The sequence below is a fragment of the Triturus cristatus genome, chromosome 4_1, assembly GCF_964204655.1.
Source record: "Triturus cristatus chromosome 4_1, aTriCri1.1, whole genome shotgun sequence".
In the NCBI taxonomy this organism is placed as follows: Eukaryota; Metazoa; Chordata; class Amphibia; order Caudata; family Salamandridae; genus Triturus; species Triturus cristatus.
Genome location: NC_140585.1, coordinates 1,062,170,824 through 1,062,196,421, shown reverse-complemented (window position 1 = coordinate 1,062,196,421; position 25,598 = coordinate 1,062,170,824). Strand labels below are relative to the sequence as shown.

The window sequence follows — 25,598 nt, the reverse complement described above, 5'->3', positions numbered from 1 at the left end:
TCAGTTTTTAAATTAAATGTAGCTATTTGCCGTCTATATTAATGGTCATGCAAGTTCTTAGCTTTCCCTAAAGACTAACATTTAGGCCAGGTTTTGCTGGAATGTGCCAAGTACCAAAACCATAGTAGAACGATGTTACAAGAGCCCATGTGTCATAGAGATTGAAGATGTCACGATGACTCATAAAATCAATTCAACCATTGTCTTCCATGTCATGGTGTGATTCCACCACATTTTAGTGTATTGTGCAATAAATTGAACGGTAGAACTTCATCTACCAAGATGCAGTGATTGCACACACCCACTGGGTGGAACATTGAAAATCATGCAGGTGCGTGGTAAAACTTTGATGCTGGACTCCATTTGCCTCAGTCAGTGAACAAGGGCTATGTGAGCCCGAAACGCGTTTGACGAAGCTTGTTATCGGAAGGGCAATGCTGATAAAATTGACACCATGGAGTTTTGTGCAGTCAGCCAATAAAAAGGACGCGTCCACGATTTTTAAAAAAAATTATTACATTTATTTTTCATACTTTTTGGTCCTTCGTGAACCCCCTGACGAACGCTAGGGGGTCTGCAACTCTCTTCGTTGCCCCCTTTTCATGTTATCAACCTTTGTTTTTCAGTGCGAGAGACAGAAAATGGCGGCCGATACTTTCTGATTTCGACCGATTCGAATGTTTACAGTCATGTAACCACCAATCAGAATTGAGCTCGCGCACGGCACCGTACGCGTACGGTAAGCTTACCGTAAGCGCATGGAGCGCGCTTACAGATATATATATTGATTTAAATGCTATTTTCTCAGGTCCTACTGAACAGATTTACACCAGACCTGCAAAAGGCACATCCCTGACCTGAGGTCTACCTCTCTGCCCAATTTCAAGTAATTCTGTTCAGCCGTTCGGGCTGTAGCTCGGACTAAAGGTCCTATGGGAAAATGCATAGGGAAAACGCGTTTTTTTGACCCCCCTTTTTTCTCAGCCCCCGCTTGACGAATCCCCCCGAGACTTTCAGGGTAGGAGCGGAGCGTAGCGCCCCATTAGTTTTGAAAAATTCGCGAGGATTCGTCAACCGGCGCCAAAGTTATTCCAAATAGAATGTTGCGGATTTCCTATGGAAACACGGTCCTAACTATAACTATCTACTGGCGACCGCCAGTAGATAATAAATATATATATATATATATATATATATATATATATATATATATATATGTTTCCACAAAGTTCAATACTGCGCTCTCAGTCACCAGTAATTGCCAGAATCCAAAATAATGTCCAAAGAGGTGTTTATTCCTCACAACAACGCGTTTCAACTCTATGCCGAGTCTTGATCACGTAAGGACAGAAAATTAGTGAGCAACGGATAAAGTTTTCTGGAGGGGTAAACAGTGACAAAGGACAACAAAAAGTGTTAACTCCTATCGTCAACCTGGCAGACATTTTGGAATGGTAATGCAAACGTAAATCGTATATACAGTACAAACATAAATGCTGGTAAAACCCCAGGTATACACGAGTTAAATGCAGAATGTACACGTATGGCTGGTACAATATACATATAAGTCCAGGCAAGTGCCAATGACCTTTAAAACAAAATTGTATAGAGCAAAAGTGCATGAAATCGACCCCAGGATACGAGGAAATTTGCTGCGAATAATACGCAAATGCACTAGAAATTGTCAGGAAAATGTGTCACATGCCATAAACCGGCGAGGATCTAGTGTGAGAAATTACAAACAGAACATATTTATATTAGATAAATACTACTGCCCACATATAACATTTAACCTCTATGCCACTGGTGCTGTTACGACGCCAACTTACCATGGCCTTACTGAAAATATTAAATGGCCAGTTGCTTTTAACCAATATTACATTATGTTTGGAGTAAAAAAACACATGCCCTGGGATACCGAATATCAGTGTCGCAGCCAACAGAGTCATAATATCTGCCAAATTCAATCCATATATAGCCAAACAATCTACGGAGATCACACAGAAAAAGTGAATTTGCCACCGGAGGAATTCCTATATTTTTGTATGATAGTCCATCACATAAAAGGGTCACTTCCTTCTTTCTTTACAATTGAGAAAGAGGGAAAACCTCTGGTCTCAACTTCTGAGTTCTAATTCCAGTTTTAACACCTGGCTAAGAATCATGTGATTCTGAGAGACTGTGAAATGGAAATGAAAATTCCCACACATATGATCATGATGTTGTGTCTATTAAATATTTAATGTGGATCGATTCCTTGTTGCCCTGCTAGATCAGCACTCCATGTGTACCAATATCTATATATATACTATGCAAGATCGATGGCAGGTGAATTTAGACCCAAAGTGTTTCTATAGGCATTGACGAAAACAAGGAATGTCTTGTTTACTTAGCTAATTAGAGTTATCTGAAATACTTAACTACATTGTTGTCTAGTTCTTTCATAGATTGAAGGTGAACGGTTGAATATGATGCATTTACTTGTTCTCTTCACTTTTTATTTATTTACTTTATTTATTTACAGTTGATCTCTTCAGTCATTTTTGCCGGGACGGCCCTTCTACTCTGTCACCCTCTGTTTTGGAAAGTATGAAGATTTCCACAGTCATGAAGTGCACAGGCATAAGACGGTGCACTCTTCACCTCAGTGTCAAAGGGACATTGCATCTGGATGGTATGTCACACAAAGCTTTCTAATAAATGAAGCCACGCAAACATACTGTAAACACATGCGTTTTATAACATATGCAAAGAGATGTGGTGCCCACTTCTGACAGCACATGATGTTTTGACGAAGGATCTATTGCACTTAAAAACAAATGTTAGTTCAATCGTATTCTCAGATTGCGGCCTCGGTCTCCCCCAATGCCATGTTCCAAAATCTCAATCAGTTACCAAGATGTATATTTCTCTAGTTACAATTGGCGTAATTTCACCGGTTGGAAAAGGGGTGAGGAAGAGATATCCCGTCTCCTTTTCTTCCTTGATGATATCAAAGCAAATGTCATCAGAGGATATGACATCATAAAACAATTGACGCAAATGAAATCATATGATAAACACTCATGGAATTACAGCCTCGTCACGTGTGCTGTGGTAATCCAGAGGGGGCTGTCACCCAAAAGATCTGTATTAACTCCTTACTCTGGAGATCTGGGGTATTCCCCCCACCCCTGTGTCTTTGGCCCTTAAAAAGCTGATGAAATCCAGTGGTGAAATATCAGGCATATGCAGGAATCAGTACAGAAACACAGATTACCATGTCATTCACCCAAATCTCAGCTCCTGGAGTATTCCCGGCCAGGGAGTCACCAATGTCTCTGCTGTGGGTAACTGAGGGTGAGACAGAGACCATCCTGACCTGTAATGGGCCACCTAATGTAAAATCATTACAGGACTTTAAATGCCACAATGTACGTGAAGAGCATGCATGGGAGTTGAGTTTGGAGGTCATATTTGCAAGCCATGGTGATGTATCAATAATGGGCCCGATTCACAAAGGTGAAATGAGATGAAAGTCTAACTTTACGACTTTCGGTATTTGCAAAGGGCATTTACTACTCGTAAATGCCCTTGGTGAATACCAAAAGCCATAAAGTTCAACTATTGGTATTCAGAAAGGGCATTTACGAGTAGTAAATGCCCTTTTTGAATACCGAAAGTCGTGAAGTTAGACTTTCGTCTCAGTTTACCTATGTGAATCGGGCCCAATGTATTTCGAGTTTGGCAGGTGGGAAAAATTGTCCTGCCAAACTTGTGGTGCTGTCTGTCTCATTTTGAGGTGAGGAACTGATGAGATTCACACGGCATGCCATCCGACAACATGCCTGCCCAAGTTCTGCTAGCTTTAGAGCAACGAAAGGCCTACATTCCTTAGGGTGGGCCTTCCGAAGCAATGTCTACAGTATGTAACTTCCGAAACTGGCACAGCAGTCACAGAGGGGAAACATCAATACATTAATACAGTTTGTACCAACCCTTGATTTTATTCTACTAAGGATCCAAGTAAAAGCTTTGCGGAATAGGAGTGGTATTTGTCGCATACTTTAAATACCTACACCATGGGGCATATTTACAATACCTGGCGCATCCCTGCATATCAGCAGGGATGCGCCAGTTATTGTGCGCCACAGCTCCGCCACCAGGGATGCGCCGCAGTTACAATGCGGCGCACCATGGGGCAAAAACGGCACAGATGCGTGACGCATCTGTGCCGTAAAAGTGGCGCATTGCTGAAGTTGCGTCGCAAGCGCGACGCAGCTCCAGCAATGCTCTGGGGGGCCCTATCTTGCTAATGCTGCGTCAATCCTTACGCCTGCTTCAGGCAGGCGCAGGGTTTTGACGCAGCATGGGCATAAAAGTGACTGAGTGAATTCTTGTAGATTTCACTCAGCCACTTTTAGGAAGCGTTCCTGCGCTGGAACGCCCCCCCCCCTGCGCAGGAACGCCTACATGTGGCGCAGGGCTTTACAACGTGATGCCTCTCCCAGAGGCGTCACGTTGTAAGTACCCCGCACCATGGCGCAGGATTTGCGCCGCCGCTGCGTCACAAAAGTGACGCAACGGCGGCATAAATGAGGGGCAAGGGGCTTGTAAATCTGCCCCCCTGTGTTTACTGGGTACGGTTTTTGAAAGGAAATGTGGCATAACATGAATAATTTATATTTTCCACAACAATTTCTGCATATTTTGCCTTTCTTCCATCAATTTTCTCTGGAAAAATGTCACCAGACTTTTTCTGCCAAACTCTGTCAGGAAAACTCTGTTGGCCTGCAATGAATGTCGCACTGCTTGGCTTTGTGATTCCTTTGCAAACTACTGTCTGCACCGGGATTGGAATTTAACTCACAATTTAGAATCGGATGCTACATAGTATCTTGTGCTTATGCAAAAATCACATAATTTGTCTCCGCCTGACTTCTGACTCTGCTTTGTAAGAATAATACTTCCATTCATAAAAGCAATTACTGATAACATCATTTGGAAACCTTAATCATGGTTTTAATTACGTGAACATTTTTGAATTTGTTTAGAAAGCATTCGAGGAGTTGAGATTTGTTCACTGGCACTGGATACATCTCGCAGCCAATGCGTGAGTGTGAGGCTGCCCAGAAATGAAACTAAGAAGTCAATCGGACAGAAGGTACATTCCCCCATCCATATTTGTTGTGCTTCTTTACCAATTCTAAATTGCCTAAAAGTGATCAAGCGAGTACACAATTACATTCAAATAACATTAAGATTCGCTGAGAAAAGTACAAAAACCAAGAAAATACAGGAATGATAATAAAAGTACCATACAGCAATAGGTATAGAAAGAGTCTCTTTGAGCAGGCAGTCATGAAAATGATCCCAGCTGAGCAAAGGTCTGAGAACCTAACTGAGCGCAATACACACAAAGGTCATTCAAATGTAGCATAGTTCTTCTGCGGCCTTATGGTGTGTCTTGGTGTCATGGTGTCTGTGTTTTGTGGACTGCGTGATCTGTGAGGGTTCCTGTTGTATCTATGGGAGAGCTCTGATGACTCTCGGCTAAGCTAGTGTTAATTTAGCACTTCATGAGATGTACGCCTAAAAACGTGAGACTTATCCTGTGAATGTTTTTATACTTAGTTAATAAACCTTCATCCACCTTTATTCGTACACAGTAATACAAATTTCAGTCAGTTCTGATCCATAACATTGCCCTAACTACATCCCTTAGAATGCATTGCCAAGCACCATACAGGGACATGAACACAATACCATGACATTCAATGAGAACAGAACTGTGATATATGTTGTACCCTATGATCATGAAATGTGTTTGGCCAATATCCCTCCCACAATCTCCAGCCGAAATACTGGAGAACCACATTGCCAAGCAATGAATCAACCAACTACAAGCTACTAATGTCCTTAAATTTGTTCAAGCAGTTTTCAGCCAACAGACTCAGTGCTGCTGGCAGTACTTCCAAGACCTCAGGTTAGAAGCAGAGCTAGTCGAGCAAACGGGCTGATACTACCTGACTCATCAGTGGTGTTTGACAACTTTGACTGTAGAATTCTTCAGGGTCTCCTAAGTACAGCTGGAATCACTGACACAGCTCTGGTTTGGTTTGCCTTTTTGAAACATTATTAGCAGTCTGTAAGTCTGCTCCCCTTCAACACCACTGAGAGCCTCCTGAAATACAGAACACCTCGAGGCTTGGCTCTATTTCTCACATTTTTATTCTATACAAAAGTCCTGTGGTCAGACAACTTCAATCGAAAGGTGTAAACCATATATGTATCCAGGGGATACCCAATCAATAGTTCGAGTGGATGGTGGGGTGATATCCAGAGATCTATATCGGAACGGATGAGAACTAACTGGCATAAGCATAACAGTAAAAGAATAGAGGTAATCATTGGAAATAGGAAATACAAGCCCTAGCTGAACTATTTATGGCTTTTAGTGACGAGTGCTGTAGGAGGCTGGCTTAGTATATGGTGCTCCCTTTTGTAAGTGTAGCACCATGCACTAATCCAGACAACCCTTATGGTGGTTGTAGTGGTATTAGACAACCATAGAATGCTCTCTAAGGGGTAGCAGTGGAGAGCAGCCTTCAGGCTTAGTCTAGAAGGAGTGTAAAGCAGCTTGTTTTACCAGTACCTAACCTTATGGTGTAGGTTAAGTGAAAAAGAACGACACAGTGTACTTATAAAAATATGAATTTATTATAAACATTCACTAACACATTGTAGTATTTCCTATCCGGAGATACAATCACAATACACACAATACTTTAGCAATAGACCAAACCATATACTAAAATAGTGGAATGTGAACCACGACCTAAGTCAAGACTGGACCCGGAAGACATAGAAGAGTCGGGGACCCAAGGAACCACCCAATGTGAGTATCCAGGAACCCCACAGAGGATGTGTGCAGAGTGGTAATACAACAGCATGCTCAATTCAAGTCAATGAGTAAGTCGGGTTTGCAGTTTTAGAGAAGAAGGACCCTTCCCAGAAGACCCTAAAGAAACCCCTTGGAAGATGGAAGGTTGGAGAGTCACCCCACCGGTAGATGCCCCAGGAACCAGGATATCTAAACCAGGGAAGCCGGGTGCATAGGTGCAAAGTGACGTTGGAAACCGCCGTAGACCAGAATGGAGGACTTCAGTAAAGATGCCGCTGGCGAAGCAGGTGAAAGACTCTGGTGGAACCTAAAGGTGGATTAAAGATGAGAAGAACTTGCAAGCAGAGGGGACAGAGTCTATGCCACTTAGGAGTGACCAGTAGGCACAAGAGATGAATGCCCACTGATGTTGGTAGACGCAGGTAAGTTGACGAGTCACTTGAAGCTGCAGCTGTGTGGACATGGCGACGCTGTGGAAGACCAGGAGCTGTCCACGAGCTGCCCCATGTCGGATGTTAAGAGCCAGGGGGTCGGTGTCCGTCGGGTCACCAACAAGCCTTGGCAGCAGCAACCAACATAGTATGCGAAAAAGGTGCAGTGTCAGGACCAGTAAGGTCCAAGTGACTCACCACGAACAGGTAAGTCGAGCAGGCCCAAAGCAAAGAGAGGAGCCCACTGGAACCAGAGAAGATCCTCGAGAGGACCCACAGGCCAGAGGCACAGGAGTGTCAAGAGGACCCCGATCAGCTCACCAAGGATCACGGTGCAGAGGATACAGTGAGGATGAAGATCTTGGCTGGAGGAGATGCTTGAGGCTGGAGCTTCTTGGAGCCTGAAGATCTCTGAGGAGAGGGTGAACAAGCCTTGGCAATGGCAAGTCGATGAAGTGCACAGGGGTACTGCTCCAAAGGTTCTGATGAGGGATATTGGCTTCAAACTTGCTGTGAAGACATGGCAGGCCTCAAGGGAGTTGCAGAACCACCACTTGTGTTACTGAGCCTTTCGAAGGGTTCGTAAGAGCATAGGATCAGCAGATTGGTCAGCAGCGTCGAGGTTCCTGCAGGTGCAGGGGAGTGACTCCTTTACTCCAAGGGAGATTCCTTTGGGTTTCTTCGATGTCCACAGGCCTTGTGAAGAACCTGTATGGAGCACATGCACAGACGTTGGAAAGGACTGGCAGGATGACGAGACCAGGAGTAGCAGGAGTCTTACCAGTTGCAGTCTCGGTTCCCAAAGCGAAGTCCAGAGTGCCCAGATGGTTGAAGGTGAAGTGGTTTCGGATCTGAATCTTGTCCCATGATGAATCTAGGGACCCACCCACAGGTAAGCTCTTAAATACCCGAAGGAGAGTGTTGGGATTATTCTGGAGTCCCTCACAGAGGAGGGGCTTGACAGTGGGGAGAATACTCCCATGTCCTTTGTCCAGTTTCATGCCAGAGCTGGAGCCAACAGCTCCCTGAATTGGTTTCAACTGGAGTATGCAAGGAGGGGACCAAATGTGCCCTTCAAAGCAGTCTAGTGGCGCTGGCCAGCACTCCCACCCTCTCCCAATAACTAAATCCTGTCTGGGAGGTGGTCATACCTCCCTGTGACAGGAAATCTATTGTCCTGCCTTCCCCTGCTCGAGCTTGGCTCAGCAGCAGGAGGGCAGAATTGTGTGTCTGGTTGGCAGCAGCCATAGTTTGCTCTCTGGATCTAGAAGACTGGTACCGAGAGCACTGAGGGTCTTCCAGAGGATCTTTACAGTGCATGGAATCATACCGCCAATACCATTTACGATGTTGGTGTATGATTCCAACATGTTTGATACCAAACATGACAGGGTTCGTTACAGCCAGTTTAGAGATAGCCATTGCGAAATGACGCATGTCCACTCTATATATCTTAATGGCTGATACACTTACAACCGGGGAGAATGGACTCAGAGGGTTACAGGGGTGTCCTGCTCATGTAGGGGCACCCTCACACTTATAATCAGCACCCTACATTCAGGATTGAAAGGCCTGCCTTAGGGGTGAATTATATGTTTTAAGTGCAGTGACCTCAGATATAGGTAAACCTATATCTGTAGTAAGTGGTGCCAGCACCAGCTTACACAGGCTGCCATGGCAGACCTGTAGTTACAATTTGAGTGGTCTCCCATGGGTGGTATAATACATGCTTCCATATACTAGGGACTTATAAGAGTACACCGAGACTAGGGGCCTAGTTAGCAGGATCCCAGTCAGACTAGTCAGAAAAACATAATGACACCAGCAGAAAGTGGGGGTGACCATGAAAGCAAATCCTACTTAATTACAAGTGCACTTCCTTTCACAGTAGGGGTTGGCAAAAGTCTGGGAGTCAAGATTTTTTGAATGTTTTCTATAGTAAGCCAAGCATCTTTGCTGGTATGTGCTTGTTCAAACCATTTAAGGCTGTTGGGGAAAGGTCTACCTTTCCTGAATGAGAATGGGATAAAGATTTAGGTAATTATCAGTTCCAGACTTAACTATGTCAATTCTCTTTATCTGGATTTACAGGTTTACCACCTACATAGAATTCAAGTTATCCAGAATGCTAATGTATGATTGGTTATTGAGGACCCAAGATTTGCTCACACTTTCCCTCTTCTTTAACAGCTTTGTTGGCTCTCAGTCAGAGAAAGTGTCCAATTCGATGTACATTGCACTGTTCATAGAAATTTACACAGCGACTTCTCATGGTTCATACAGAAACGTATAAAGAAACATCGCCTCACAAGAGTTCTTCCAATTAATCCAAACACTGTTGAAAATAGGATAAGTGGTTCTGGGTTTTCTAGGCTTTCTGACAACTTACATTCTCTAAATTGTCTTATTTAATTTAAAACCTTGGTTGTTTTCCCAAACTGCTGAGTCTCCTCTTAAAGGTATTGTCACCACTATGTTGGTCCTCTACCACCTCATGAACAAGTACTCTGTAAATGGTATTATCATATTGGACCTGACATCCTTGGCATGGTTTTCCCCAACGTTTTGTCTTATATCCTCCTGTTTTTGTTGACTTCGTTTTTGGTGGCTTTAGAACTATGCACACTTTACCACTGCTAACCAGTGCTATAGTGCTTGTGCTCTCTCCTTTAGACATGGTAGCATTACACCCAAATGGCATATTTAATTTACTTGTAAGCTCCTAGTAAAGTGGTACTACATGTACCCCAGGCCTGTAAATGTAATACTACTAGTGGGCCTGCGGTACTCATTGTGCCACCCTCTTAAGTAGCCATTTAAATATGTCTCAAGCCTGCCATTGCAGCCTGCACGTTCAGTTTTATACTTCCATTTTGACCTGGCAAAGTAAACATTTTTCTAGGCCTAAACCTTCCTTTTTAATACATATAAGTCATCCCTAGGGTGGGCAATAAACAGCCCATAGGGCAAGGTGCAGAGTATTTAAAAAGTTTGATGTGCACTTTTAAGATTTACATGTCCTCACTGCTGCAAGGCCTGCCTCGCCCATAGGATAACATTGGGTTAACTTATTACATTCAATAAGTGACAGCTTTCAATTGGCAGTAGATAGGAATGTTGAGTTTGGTGTCTAAAGAATTGTAATTTAAAACCCTCTTTAATGGTTTAAGTCACAGTTCTGAAAATGTCACTTTTAGAAAGTTAGAATTTTTTTGTCCTAACCTTTGGTGTATGCAGCCTGTTTCCTGGCTCACATGACCAGGTGTATCTGGCAATTGGTTTTTGTATATTGCTCCAAGACAATGAGACAAAGGAGCATACGTGTTGGCGTGATGGGCCATATCTGACTTGATGAGGGGGAGAACCTGTCACCTACCACACTTTCACACCATTAACGCACTGCCTTATCACACTCATAAAGGGGTTGACACTAGTCTATTGTGACTCCAGACAAGCTATGGCCATGGCAGGGCGGCAGGACATTCCAAATACCTATGGGGGTGCAACTTCAAGAACCTTCTCCTACTTCAAAGTTGGCACCAGATATAAATATTGGACCCTCAGACCCAGCTCTTCAGTACACCTATGAACCTGAGGAAGACTTAGAAGGACTGCTGTGCTGCTCTGAAAGTAGGACTGCTGCCCTGCTACTTGGGTGAAGGACTGGACCTGCATCATGAACCCAGGACTACCAGAGTGACTGCAAGGACTAGTTGGCTGGTCTCCTTATCAGAGCCTCAGGGGCAGGAAAGTCCCCAACCTCCTTGAACCCAGCATCTGGACTCTGTCTGCTGTGAGTCCAGCCCCCCCACCCCCACAAGTAGTGCCACTCCATCCTGGGCCTTTGGAAGTGGGTCTGAAGGTGGTCCACCAACCCAGCTGTGGTTCTGTGGGCAGAAAAGACACAGCATGATGCTTTTCCTCACAGCTCCACTTTGGAGCCGCCACTGCGCTAAGCGTCCCCTATGAAGGACTTTGCTCTGCAGCCTGCAGTTTCCTCTGAACTGCAGCAGCACGATGCATCCTCCATGCAAGCCTTCCCATTGCAAGTCCCTCACTGATGGCATACTCTAATATGACACATGACTCCACAGCGTGGCCCTCAGCTTTCTCAGAACTTCTGTTACGTGATGCTTCTTTGATGCAGGACTTTGCATCGCAAGCCACTTATCGATGGCATCCTCGACGACGATGCAGGACATCAAATTGCAGCCTTGCAGCTCCTTGGAGATGCTGCTGCGCAATGCATCCTCGACACGGGATCAAACAATGCTCAGCAACCAGGATTTAAGGTACTTTGTTAAGTAAGCCTAACCTGGTCCCTATATACGGCCCACACTCCATCGCGGACACCCTAAACTTCTGATTTTGTCCCAGTTTGGCACAGCCAGATAACCACAGTTGGTCTCAAATAATTTATTAAATGCTACTCTAATCATTTGATGCAGTATACAGAAATGTTAGGCATAGCATTTGTGTGTGTTTGTGTTTTTAATCCACTGGATAGGAAATGTTTTGAAAAGCTATTTTTGCTCATTCATACTAGAGGAGGTTGGAATTGGCGGGGATTTGATTCCATGGAATTCCGCTGAAATACATTAAAAAGTCTTATTTTATTTTCTTAGCGCAAAATGCACCATTGGATCCAAAAATGGATGTGAGGATGTAAGGGTCCTTAGGGGTGTACACTGTTGTGGTTTCTAAACAGGGCCACAAGCGGGAGCAGTCCCTCTAGATTTAAAAACCACTGCAGATTCAACTTTACCCTGCAGTGATTTGGAAACATAGTAAACCTAGAGGAATTGCTCCCTCTTCCATCCATGTTTAGAAACGATTTACTGCAGATTAGTTCTGCCTGCTGAGAAGTGGAATTTCTCATTAATTCGGCATTACAACAGTAATGTGGAATTACCAAATTCCTCCAATTCCACTAGCAGAAGTAAAAATTCCGTACAGGCCTATATTCAATTTTTTTGTACAAATGTGGAAACACAACTACACTGCAGTAATCCTATGGAATCTTTTTTTGATCACTGTTTTAGAAATTCTCGCACTTCACATTTTTGTGTATCGTTTGAAATGTGATTTGTGTATATAAATACAAAAACAACTAAAGATTGGTGTGCTGTAACTTACTGCTGCTGTTTCTGTTGGTCACTTATCAACTGTTGGCCATTATTTGTCATTTTCAATTATTTGAGAAGTAGTAGATAAACATGTTTTTTAAGGGGTTTGTTTATTTGAAGAGTGACAACGTTTCACATGTTTTCAACTGGTTCAGTACATCAGTATTTTCTGAAATGTATATGTTGATGATACTTAATCAATAACTATATGATATTATTTAGTCTTCGCAGAATTGAGTAAATTCATTTTCATCACACCACACAAGTTGTTATGTGTTAGAGCAGGTCTGTAGGGAATGTTCCCTTTCTGCAGCATCACCCCTGATTTTTCGCCTTTTGTTGGAGCCTATATTTGTGCTAGCTGTAGAACATTGTGCACTTTACCTCTGCTAACCAATTATAACGTGCCTCTGCTCCCACTTTCAACATGGTGAAATTAGCATACCCCTATTGAGTATATTTAACCTACCTATAATTCCATAGTATATGGTACTAAATGTAATCAGGGCCTGTAATTCAGATGTCACTAGTGGATTGCAGGGGCCCACTGTACCACTCACTAAAGTACCAGTGCAAACATGAATACAAACCTAACATTTGTAACCTGGCTGTTGTAGTCTTAAACTGAAAATTCAACTTGACAGGTCAAAACCCTCCTTTTACATATTTATAAGTCACCACTGTGTCGGCCTACTGCACATAAGGCAAGGTGCATTGTATAGTGAATAGTATTTGTTTATTTAGGGGAAATACCCCATAAAACACAGGACTACTCATAACAAATAAATAAAAACATTCACATACATACAATCTATCAAAACCTTAAAACGAATAAATAAAAAGTGTGGTTAATACTTTCAATCATAATAAAGGTCCCTTCCTCCTCCTAATAAACTAGTAAAAATGTACTCAAGTTAAAAACTATGGGAATCCTTGTATCTGTTTGAAATACCAGAGATTCAATACAATATTGTTTAATACCCATACTCAAGCATAGTTTTTTTATCCATTTCATTCTTGCCAGCCTGTAAATTGAGCAGAAAAAACATACATGGCTGGTATCTTCAATCACATTATTGTATATTCTACATGTGCAGTTTTCTACATAACCAACCTTCCAAATACATGTAAAACTGTTGGTAAATATTTACCATGTCTATTTCTAATGCTTAAAGTTTTGGCTTGTGGTGGATTTATCACATTAGGATAGGTTCACAAGAGATAATTCTATGCGGATCAAAAAGCACGTCGGTGAGACTACCAATTTTACAGATCTATGATGCTGTTCAAGAATGAAAGTCCAATAAGCAGATTAAGTGATGTTTCTTGATGCTCGTTGATGGTTAATGGGTGCTCCAGTAACCATGCAAATCCAAAATCTCCTACCAGTGTTTTATATGACGTAACCAAGGGATAGAATGGGTTTTATCAATATTCATAATCTTGATTAGGCCATTCCTGTGTGAAATTAACTTGGGAGTTGACAACAACCTGGCCTTAACAAGAAGGGGTCTGAAAATGGTAATATCCCCATTGTGCCTTAGGCCGGTAACATAAAAAAGAGGTAACATCAGAGTACTGTGAGGCAGATTGAATTACAACCTCAAAAAAAGTTATTTTTGGTTATTTTTGTTGAGATGGCCTTACTACCATTTTGGACACTATTTAAAATGTTTTCTAATTTATCAATTAAAACATCTATTTTGTTTTGGTTACAGTTGTTAGATACATGTCTAACAGCCTTGGCTACTTACCTATTGCCTAAAGGTTTTCAGCAGCCTTTCTCTTCCCCATTGAACCCACAGGTGACCCTTAACGGGAATGCTACAACACAAGAGTTAATATATCATAACACATGTTAAAGATAACTGATATCAATAATGCAGGGAAAAAGAGAATACAAGGGAGATTGTTTATCTTGAGCCAACAATCATAGCCTCGGGAGAATACAAAAATTTAGACCCACTTATCTTTCAAAGAGCTACACTTCCTCCCAAACAGATCAACTATAAGAATAAAACATATATAAATAAGATGAAAGTCCCCTTAAAGGAAGAAACCAAGGGAATGGCCCTGCCTCTTCCTGACTCTGACAGTTGTAGATGAGTGCGCCCTTGGCCTGGGCTTTATCTGAATGCAGCATGCAATGCAGGACTTCTGTTAGTGCTTTATAGTACTTGGTGGGGCCTGCCTCCTCCTCCCTTCAGCACATGGGCCCTGATGCAGGGGTTGATGGTACTCATCGTACCCCGGCAATGTACACAGTCTCCTGTGCTATGGGACTTGTGTTCGTGCTTCATAGTGCTTGGTGGGGCCTGGCTGCTCCTCCCTCCAGCACGTGGGCCCTGATGTAGGAGTTGATAGGACTCATAGTTCCCGACCAAAGAACACAGTCTCCTGGGCTGCAGAACTTGCATTGTCGCTTTATAGCACTTGATGGGGCCAACCACCTTTTCCATCCAGCATGTTGGCCCTGATGCAGGGCTTGATGGGACTCCTAGTCCCCACCAAGGAACACAGTCTATTTATGGATTGTATTTAAAAGTAGGACATGTAAGAATAACATTTAAAACACCTCCTTACAGTAAAAAGACCTAAAAGATATTTTCATTGCAGTAAGGCTGGTTGTTCCATAGGGAAACACTGTGTTACATTATTACATTTAATAATGCCAATTTCAGTTAAGAAACAGTTAGAAAAATAATCAAACAACTATTTTTATTAGTTATTTAAAATCAAATTCAATAGTGTTGTCGGATCTTTGATAAACATTAAGGAAAAGGTACTTTTAGAAGGTTATTTCCCCCCTGCCTAAAGCCTCTTGATGCCGATTTGCATTTGCTCCCCCACTTCTGACAGTCAGTAATTAGCATTTGAAAAGGGGTCAATGGGTGTGAAATGCCTCCCAGTAAAAAGCAATATGGTGACTTGAATGGGTGGAGATCACCCCCACTGAAACTGAAAGAATTTGCAGGGTGGGGCTGTGAGCGTTCTTTTTGACTTTATTATGCCAAATCCTGCTTGACAGGTCTAGCATGGTTTTACATATAACACCCGGGGCATACTACATTGATCAACTTTAAGCACCAGCTCAATTTTGGGACTTCAGGCAAAAAGAGGGCTGGAGAATTAAAACAGGTGCATTATTGGTCTAGCGCTCTATGTGTAACCAAGAAGCAGGCGCAAGACCACTGTCCTGTTAGTATGAGTCATGTGGGTGTAATGATGGTGGTCTTTCTCAAGTCAGCAAGCTAGTACAGCTACACCCATGTGACCCATGGGGGCACAGTGATGTGGATGCGCATTAAATGGCTGGAAATTGTTAAAGCTCAGAAATACACAACATTGCTTAATTTGTAGAAGAAATAATGCCGGTACCCGAAGCTCAGCCCAGAAGCTGCAATTAAACAAGGTCGGTAGTCGAAAATCCACCTCAGGCCTTTTTAATACACTATCAGTCACCCCATACCTCACGCTTGCAGGTTCTTACTTTCTCTCTTTGTGACGGGTCTCCATCTTTCTGCTTTGTGCATTTTACCTCCTTTTCTCTCGGTAAATATTTGATGTGGAAAAATATGTGCCGATCGACAAAAATAAGTGCAGATGCCTCACACCAGCAACCACCTGCTCAAATTAAGCATTGCCCAAGTTAGTAACTGTGCACTCCACCATCCTTCATATCACAAACGGTGGAGTGAGAGGTGTGCAGTGCAAACATGGGACAATTCTACCCCTGCATGCATTGCATCTTCCTCTGTTGCAGCCCTGCACATGGACAGGACTGCCGCACTGGAACTTTCCTACACTCCTCAATGAATGAACGCTATGCAGGAGTCTGTACCTGACATCCCACGGGAACGTCCACACACATTATCCTTTAAATTGTTTACTATTTTACTGAATCTTGACATTGCATTACGTCTTCTCAAACGTTCTCTTTATAGCAGAACAGATGCATATACGCATGTCCATTTGTACACTGGCATCCATTTTGTGGATGCTGACTTTCTCTTTGTAAACAAGTGTTTGCGAAAAATTTCATTTTATTCTGTGCTAGCATGAATCTAGGACCTGGTTTCATTCATCATTATTCATGACTTTACTGTAATTTGGAGTTTAATATATTTAGGAGCACAAGTAGTTTAATATATATATATATATATATATATGTAAGTATTTAATTGACACAAGTGATACATCGGGAATTCGAAATAAATGATTCTGATACATTATTGCCATATATATTAATATTTCACATATGTTGTGAGGACCCTCTGTGAAGTTATTTACCTCAGTTCAATTACTTTCCTATCAGGTGCAGCTGCAATACAACTGCTTTGAAGTAACTGTTTCCCAACAGGTCTTTGTGACCATGAAGACAATTCCAAACTATTGTAATGTCAAGTTAGAACAGGAATATCTTGTTGAAAGTAAGTAATCACATCTGTAAGTGTTTCAAAAGTGTTTCAATAAAGAACTAGCAGGGTAATGGCGGTATCTTGAACAAAGAGATACATGCCTCTTTGACTTTGGGAACGAGTGAAAAATGGATCAATTCTTGTCTAATCATGTCACTCGTCAGTATGTTTCATTGTACAATATAGAAATGTATGATTTGAAAATAATCCATAGTAAACTGCCTGGTTCTGTCACAATTACATATTGACACACACCCTCCCCTGCACAACTCGGTTTTTGTAACCGGGTTTCATTAGGATCTGCTAAACTCATTAATCAGGAAACATAACGCCTTGTTTCAGATGCTCACGCTGCTGTATAAATATTGTCTGAAACGCGCACTCATGCTCCTCGGAGAAGCTAGACTTGTGCTATACCAAGTAACCAAGGCCAGAATGTTGGCTACTCTGTAACTTTCTAAAAATAGAAACACTATGTTTGAGATGTGCGTTTGGTCTATTCTTTAAAAACACACACACAAAAAGTGGGCTTTGGGCCCACCCTGAGGATTTTTTTTTCTCACTGCAAACTATTGGCTGTATCGTGTATCATTCCTCATCCTATGGAGTGCTTGCAATGCTGTGCACGAGGGACTACTTTACATCTCGAAATTACTCGTAACCATCACACATGAAATTATGTTTCTCATAGATCCACTGCACACAGAAAGCAGCCAGACTTTGGGGCATATTTATAATAACTGGCGCATCCCTGCATATCAGCAGGGATGCGCCACTTATTGTGCGCCACAGCTCCGCCACCATGGATGCGCCGCATTTACAATGCGGCGCACCATGGGGCAAAAACGGCACAGATGCGTGACGCATCTGTGCCGTAAAAGTGGCGCATTGCTGAAGTTGCGTCGCAAGCGCGACGCAGCTCCAGCAATGCTTTGGGGGAACCTATCTTCACAATGCTGCATCAATCCTCACGTCTGCTTCAAGCAGGCGCAGGGTTTTGACGCAGCATGGGCTCAAAAGTGACTGAGTGAAATCTTGTAAATTTCACTCAGCCACTTTTAGGAGGCATTCCTGCGACGAAATGCCCCCCCTGCACAGGTACGCCTACTGCTGGCGCAGTGCTTTACAACGTGATGCATCTCCCAGATGCGTCACGTTGTAAATACCCCGCAGCATGGCGCAGGATTTGCGCCGCCGCTGCGTCACAAAAGTGACGCAACGGCGGCGTAAATGAGGCGCAAGGGCCTCATAAATCTGCCCCTTTGTTTTTAGTTTTTAGCACTTCTGGACGATTTTTTAAATGTTCCAGTCCATACTCAAAATGCAAGTGAGGTCCATTGGCTTTGCCAATGCTTGTCACATTAGTAAACAATATAAAAATAAACATGGTCACCACTAGAAACCTTGCACGATGCATTGTGACTGTCTGCTAAGCTATGTGTTACCAAATGTCTGTCTTTTTAAGTCAAATATATGTATCAAATTGTTAGATATAACATTTCACATCAGCAAAATGTCTGCCCGTAATGTCTACTTATCTGCTTCGTCTGTTTCTGCCTATTCACCCGTCGGCTCTCGCATGCCCACCTGTTCAGCGACCCTCCCTTCTTCTGAATGGCATTCATGAAGGAGACCAGGCCCCTTAAGGACTGAATATCAGTACTAGATTTCTCAAACGCATACATGAGCTCACTGCCATTTTCTAGTTAGCTGGATGAAATACCCAATGCCTAACTTGGAGATAATGCATCCTTTCCCTTTACTTTGACGTGTAAATATATCTTGCTCTGCTCAAATTTGTGCTGATGTATTTTTGTATATCCTGTTTGGAAATAGGTGCTGGTAGTAAAGTGCAAGAGACCATGGAGTCGATTTTTCATCTCAACTATATTTATTCTGCCCACCAGTGAGATAAAATAAAATGTCCATTTTCTGAGATCTAAGCTTTTCTGTTTGCTGTGCATGGGCCAGTTACCAAAAACATAAGTAATAGGAGCAACTGTTCCCTATAATAAATAGGGATGGCAAAAATGCGATATGAAACATTATCTAAAACAATTTAAAAATATATAAGTATATACATTTTAAACTGTCATATTTTGCATTTACATAAGAGTGCTCCAGTCACAGTCTCTGTATAACCACAGTTGAGAAGTATTGAACATAGGTTAAGTTTAAAAGAACATATTTTCAATATTACGCCACATTCAGTGTGTAGTAAAAGGCAATTCTTCACATCTTATACCAACTTGCAACAGTTTTATCAACATAATATCAGTAATCAGCTGTGCCTCATAATCACACTATTAATACTAGCTGAATGTGTCTAGTTGCTGTGCATATCTATTCGCTCCTGCTGGGTTCTATAGGGTACTCAATCACTTAATTTTGCTGAGAACATGCAGAGAGGTTCCCATATATTTTTAGGTCTGACGTTGGTGGCAATAAGGTGGCCTATACCTCACTTTGGTCATTGCAGTAGACAAGTTCTTTAGGCCATTGTGTAGTGTGCAGAGTCGGGCCTCTGCCCCAGTGCAGCGTAACTTGGCTCTTTGCTAGCAGTAGGGCGATTGCTGTATATTTCCTTATATGTTTGGGTAGTATGTCCATCTTCACCTTTTCAAATACATAGCTGTGAGAAATTGGGTTGTTGGTTGCGGAGGTTGAAACTCTACCCAGGCAACAACCACAATCTTTGTCAGTGTGAAGCACAGAAATACAGAAAGTTAACTTATGCTTAACCATCTGATAGCTTTGCACGAAAGTGGTCAGGCTTAACGTAGAGGCAATGTGTGAAGTATTTATGTAGCACACAAACAGTAATAACTTGAAAGCACAACACAAGAAAAATCCCACCCCAATTAAGAAAAATAGAGTAAAATGTAATAAACTATTTGACACCAAAATGACAGAATTCAACGAGTAGAACTGGAGTTATGTAATTTTAAAGGTTTCAGGTAAGTATAGCATCTTAAGGCACAAAGTGCCACTCACTGTTATCTGGTAGTGCCTTACTGGGTGAAAGCCACAAGTTCAGGCCGACCTCGAAGGAGTGCGTCGGGATACAGAAACCAGGTTAGTCTTGCTGAAAAGGCTACCCTCTTAAGTCCAGGCAAAGAGTTCCATTTGTGGGACAGAAGGCCACGAGGGACAGGGAGAGCATTGCATATAGTTGTCGCTGGAGCGAGAAGAGCATGCCAGGCATTGTGGATTGTTGTTGCTGTAGTGCAAAGATCCTGTCGGGTGTCACAGACGGTCGTTGCTGAACATTTGTCTTGGCGGTCACCGCAGGCTGTCGATGCTAAAGCTTGAAGAGTCAGGTTCACCAGAGCTTCGAGTTGGCCGTCAGCAAGGGCGGCAAGATTTTGGCTTGGACAGACCCAGTTGTGGTCACAAAGAGCCAACAACTTCAGGATTTCTCCTTCTCATCAAGGAGGAGCTCAATCAATGCCCCACCAAGGGACCAGGATCTGGGAGGCACTTCTTGGGGATCAGGAACTCACACCAGAAGAGGCCAGAAGGATTCAGGCAGGACCCGTTGTAGGTCCAGGCAGGTTCAGTTGCAGCAGGCCAGCTGGGCAGTTGCAGAGAGGCCACTGGAGCTTGTTGTGTTTCTGTAGCTCAGAATAGGAGGTCAGCCATCTGACCACTGGAGTCACTTAAGCCTGGGATGAAGGGTGCAGGTCCAGTCTTCCTTCACAGACATCAATAAAAATTCCTTTACCGGGACTGAATTTGATACAGAAACATTATAAAATAGCTCAGTAAAATGAGAGGCAGAATCCGTGATATTAGAGTTTCGGAATGGGCTTTATTCCGGTGATCGATTATAATCGGATGCTTCAAGTTCCATCACCACGGGGGTTCAGGAAGTGAAGTACATACTTTATTGACAAGAAGTAACTTTTATAGTACATACATTATAATGAAGTGAATACAGTAGGCGTAACAATTGATAAGGACATTGACGTTTGGTCTGCGTAACCGAAAATGGGTGTAATAATGAGTAAAAAGGAACATGATTGGTTATGATGTAATACATAGGTGGATCTATAAGATAATACTTGGCATAGATGCGCGCGCAGCAGTATGACGTGTAATTGACGTGTAACTAGGGGGTGACGGGGACTTGACATTTAGCTCTATATGTGGAGACGAGAAGTCTGGGGGGTCAAGTCAACCTAATCCCAAATCATATCTAACATCCTATGTTTAAAGAACTATGTTATCCATAAAAGAGGGACTCTCGGACAGAATCTATTCTATACTGACTGTGCGTGCGTGTACAAGCGTCTAAGTGTCTACACTGAATGCGAGGGGGTAGGAATATTCCATGGTAACAGGGCTATGAATTACTTGCATGAGGACAGAGAAGATGGGCCTTTTTGCTTGGTAACTGGAAGAATGTTTACTTAAACTACTAGGCAGGAATGCATCGGCTGAGGGGGAGGCAGATAATTCGAAGGTGAAATACAGTTCTTGGCAGAGAGTAGGCTGATGTCAGGCTTCGTGAGCCGCGCAGAGAATGAGACAAAGTTCATGGTCACAGATGCAGGCTCGGACTGGAGCTTTCAGAGGCAGAAGGCAAGAGGAGTTTTGATGACAGAATCAGGGCCTACTTGCCTGGACTGTAGAGTGGCATAAGTGAACCATATAAAGCCGGTGGCCTTTCATATTTAGGAATGGAATATCCGGCCTATTCATGGCGGATCTGTCAAAGGACATGTTGACGGTGGACGCACATGTATTTGCGTCTTCATAACTGGAACTGGAGGGAACATACATGTACTTGTGACATGCACATGGAACCGTTGGGGTCCAAGATAGGGGACATAACTGACCAGAAAAATCCATATTTCCACATTCCCTCCTTGTCCCCTACTTGCCCTTCAAGAGATATCAATCTTCATCAATCCATTGATCTGTTCATATAGCATCATTTGTTCTTCTTTCTTCTTCCGGGATCTTGAATGAAAATCTTGATGTGGAATGCACGATGTGGCACACAGACCACAAATTGCTGGTCCACATTGTAGACATAGACAGCAACTGAATAGTATGAGAAGGCCAATACCTAGGAAGGATAAAACTCTCCATCCCCAGGCTGATACCGCATTCCAAAACCAACTGGACCAAGTCCAAGTGCCTGGGTTCTGGTGTATCTGGCTTACAATCTTATGAAGGCGAGTGATGGCTTTATATACAGATGGCGAATTTTCTGGTATGAATACGCAGCAGCTTGATCCGATGACCCTACAAGCTCCGCCCCTATCAGCCAGGATGACGTCAAGGACAAGACGATTTTGAAGCACAACAATCCGCATAGCAGACTGCTCTTCCGTTAAATTGCCTAAGGCGGAAATAGTCTCATTCACTACTGCTTCAAGGGTTCTAGTTAATCTACGTATCAGCTTACTATTAGTAACAGTACCTATATAGGGAAAGATGCCTTTATTAAAATCTACATACTTGTCCCATGCCGTCTCAGTGTAATCGACAATGGGGAGATCTCTCCGTTCTCTGTTGTGTACTAAATGAATATTTCTGTAATAATCAGGAGGAGCGAGGAAAACAGGTGGCAAAAGGAATGCAATGTAGCAGGTACCATCCCAATCTAGAGGTAGACGCATATATGCAGTCTGACCACATATAAAGTAGGAGTGGCGAGAAGCTCTAAATGAAGATTTTCCTTGATCACTGAATTCTACTATAGTAGTGCATTTACTATGGCCCATATGTATGGAACCAACCTTTCTTACACATAATTCACCCCTCGCTGGGAATACTGACATGGTGGGTAAGACTAGTTCAATTTCAGATACGACATTTAGAATCATGAGATTAGGTGTAAAATTGCCTAATCCATATACTTCATTTTCTAGATCAGTTCCTGTTCTTTTGGGGCGACCCTCCTTGTCAGGGTAACAGACCTTGAGTAAAGCTAGGTTCAGATTTCCCCATACCCAATGATCTTGGTAAACTGCTGTGTCTGAGTCTATGGAATTAATTAAGCTAAACCATGCTCCACAGGAGCCATTATGTGTAAATGGATGTGGAAAGAAAGGCAGGACTCCTTCATAATTCTGATAGGGAGGGAGTCGGCCACACACCCAACAATTGGTGGCATTACTAGTCTGATGGGAATGATGTAACATACTAATGAAAGTGTTATTGCGCAGCGCAAGTCTATAAGACAATTCATGCGGAGGTAAGTCACTAAAAGAATGTTCAGCAGCAACATTATAAACATGTCTAGAAATAGGGTAATATATGTGCAACAACATACTTGTAATAATTATTAAAAGACTCAATAAAAACGAAATTAATAATGTCACTATGCAGTGGCTACGCAGTGATTTACAATACGCCTGTCGTTTCAACATTTTTCGGGTATTTTCTCTACTCAGGTCCAAGGGATACATGTCAGAGACAATTCAACCGCTTCACCTTGGAGAGGACTTAAACAATCAAATTGCTCGACTTGGTGGGCCTAAGCTTTAGTTTGTAATTTTCAGATTTGTTCGGTTCAACAAAAGGGAGTTTTGTATCAATCTGTGAGGGAGTGCAGGGCACAATGTCTATATCCGAAGATAGTCCATGAAATTTCTTGATGTGGCTTGAATGAATCCAGCCCTTGCGGCCCTCGATCTTCACGGCTGTTCTTGTGGTCAACAGGACCAACTTGGGTGCTTTCCACCTGGGCTCCAGCTGAGTCTTTCGGTCGAAATTCCTCACAAAGACAAGATTACCCGGAACAACGTCATGGGGTTTCACCTCAGTGTTGTCGGGAAAGGCTGCAGCTACCTGTGAACGAGAAGATTGTAGTGCAGACATCAAGGAAGCCAAGTAATCTGTCAGCATATTACAGTCAATATCAGTTATTTTGCGTGGTATAGGCGTCCCCCACATATTCGGTGGTCTACCGAAGATCACCTCATACGGGGATAGCCCTGTTCGAGAGTGTGCTACCATTCTCATGTAAAAGAGTGCAACTGGTAACGCTACTACCCAGTCGACACCTTTCTCTCTGCATATTTTGGACATTCTAATTTTCAGTATCTGGTTATGTCTTTCTACGAGACCTGCTGCCTCGGGGTGTCGGACACAGTGGAATTTCCACTGATATCCTAACAGAAGTGAAACGTGTTTCATTAATTCGGATGAGAACGGCTGGCCGTTATCTGAGTAAACAGCACGTGGTAAACCGTATCGTGGGAAGAATTCTCGAACCAACTGTTTGGCAGTAGTCGGGGCAGTGTAATCTGAAACCGGGTATGCCTCCGTCCAACGGGACAGAGCACAAACAACTACGAGAACATATTTGAATCCTCGACATCGTTCCATCTGGATATAATCCATCTGGAGTACTTCAAAAGGATGATTAGGGGTATGAAATCCACCCTGTTCTACGGGAACGCTTTTTCCTGGGTTGAACTGACAACAGATCATACAGGTACGGACCTTTTGTTTTGCTGCTGCTCGTAAATGTTTATTGAACCAAATGTGTTGAATGCTGTCTAGCATAGCTTTTTCTCCTAAATGTGCTGGACTATGTATAGTGTTAATTATGACTTGGACCATTGAATCAGGAAGGAACCATACAGACCTTTCCTTCATCATCCATCCTTGGTCCGTTTGGATCCCTCCTAATTCAGTCCATTTCTTTATTTCGTCTGGTGTAGCATGTGTCTGTATGTCAATTACGTCAAGAGTAGGATCTTTAACTGTCATACAATGTGTCGGTGTCGGGACTATTGTCTTTGTCATATCGGGGGTTTGAGTTTGAGCAGTCAGTTTAGCTGTTCTGTCGGCTAGATCATTGCCTTGGGAAATTATATCAGTAACCTTTGTATGGGCCTTTCATTTCATAATTGATATTTCAGTGGGTAGATGTATTGCATCTAATAATGCATGAATGAATGAGGGGTCCGTGCTGAATGTGGGCACCGTGGGAAGTTAAATAACCTCTCTCTCGCCACAGCACGCCGAAGTCATGTACAACTCCGAATGCATAACGTGAATCAGTGTATATGTTGACTTTTTTATTCATGGCTTGAATACAGGCTTGGGTCAGAGCGATAAGTTCTGCGGCTTGAGCTGACAAAGTATTTATACGATTAGTTTCAATGACCTCAGTATCTGTTGTGACTGCGTAGGCGGCTACTAACTCTCCTGTACTTGTTCTCATGCATGAACCATCTACATACAAGGTCAGGTCTGGATCTGACAATGGGACATCTGTCAAGTCTTGTCTGGGTTTTGTCGTTATAGTAATAACTTCAATACAGTCGTGGGCTAGTGGGTCTGTTCCGACTACTGGTAAAAGTGTGGCAGGATTCAATGTGTTACAGCGTCTGATTTCTATATGTGGCTGAAACAATGTAAGCTCGTATCCTGTAAGTCGCGCTATAGTCAAGTGTTGTGTTTGCGTTCTATTTACAAGAACCTCTACTGCGTGTGGTACTTGAACTGTCAATGGATGTCCTAACACTATGGCATCGCTTTGTCTGATTGCTAAAGCTGTTGCTGCTACTGATTTTAGGCATGCAGGCAAAGCCTGAGCTACGGGATCTAATGTACTAGAAAAATAAGCACATGGTTTGTGTGCTCCTGCTTGTTCCTGTGTGAGTACTGACAAGGCAGTACCTTCGCGTTCTGTAACAAAGAGTGTAAACTGTTTTCTGTAACATGGCGTTGCTAAAACGGGTGCTTGACATAAAGCTTTCTTTAAGCTTTCAAA

The 25,598-nt window shown here is 42.7% G+C and overlaps 1 protein-coding gene across 1 annotated transcript in view; it reads left to right on the top strand.

The window, feature by feature from the left end:
- Nucleotides 1–25,598, top strand: part of IL17REL (interleukin 17 receptor E like) — a 410,789-nt gene that overhangs the window by 118,139 nt on the left and 267,052 nt on the right. Inside the window, exons 3-5 of the mRNA XM_085654046.1 lie at nucleotides 2,525–2,674; nucleotides 5,034–5,143; nucleotides 16,756–16,870. Coding sequence (XP_085510172.1) covers nucleotides 2,525–2,674; nucleotides 5,034–5,143; nucleotides 16,756–16,870 — 375 coding nt within the window. The remainder of the gene's footprint in view (nucleotides 1–2,524; nucleotides 2,675–5,033; nucleotides 5,144–16,755; nucleotides 16,871–25,598) is intronic.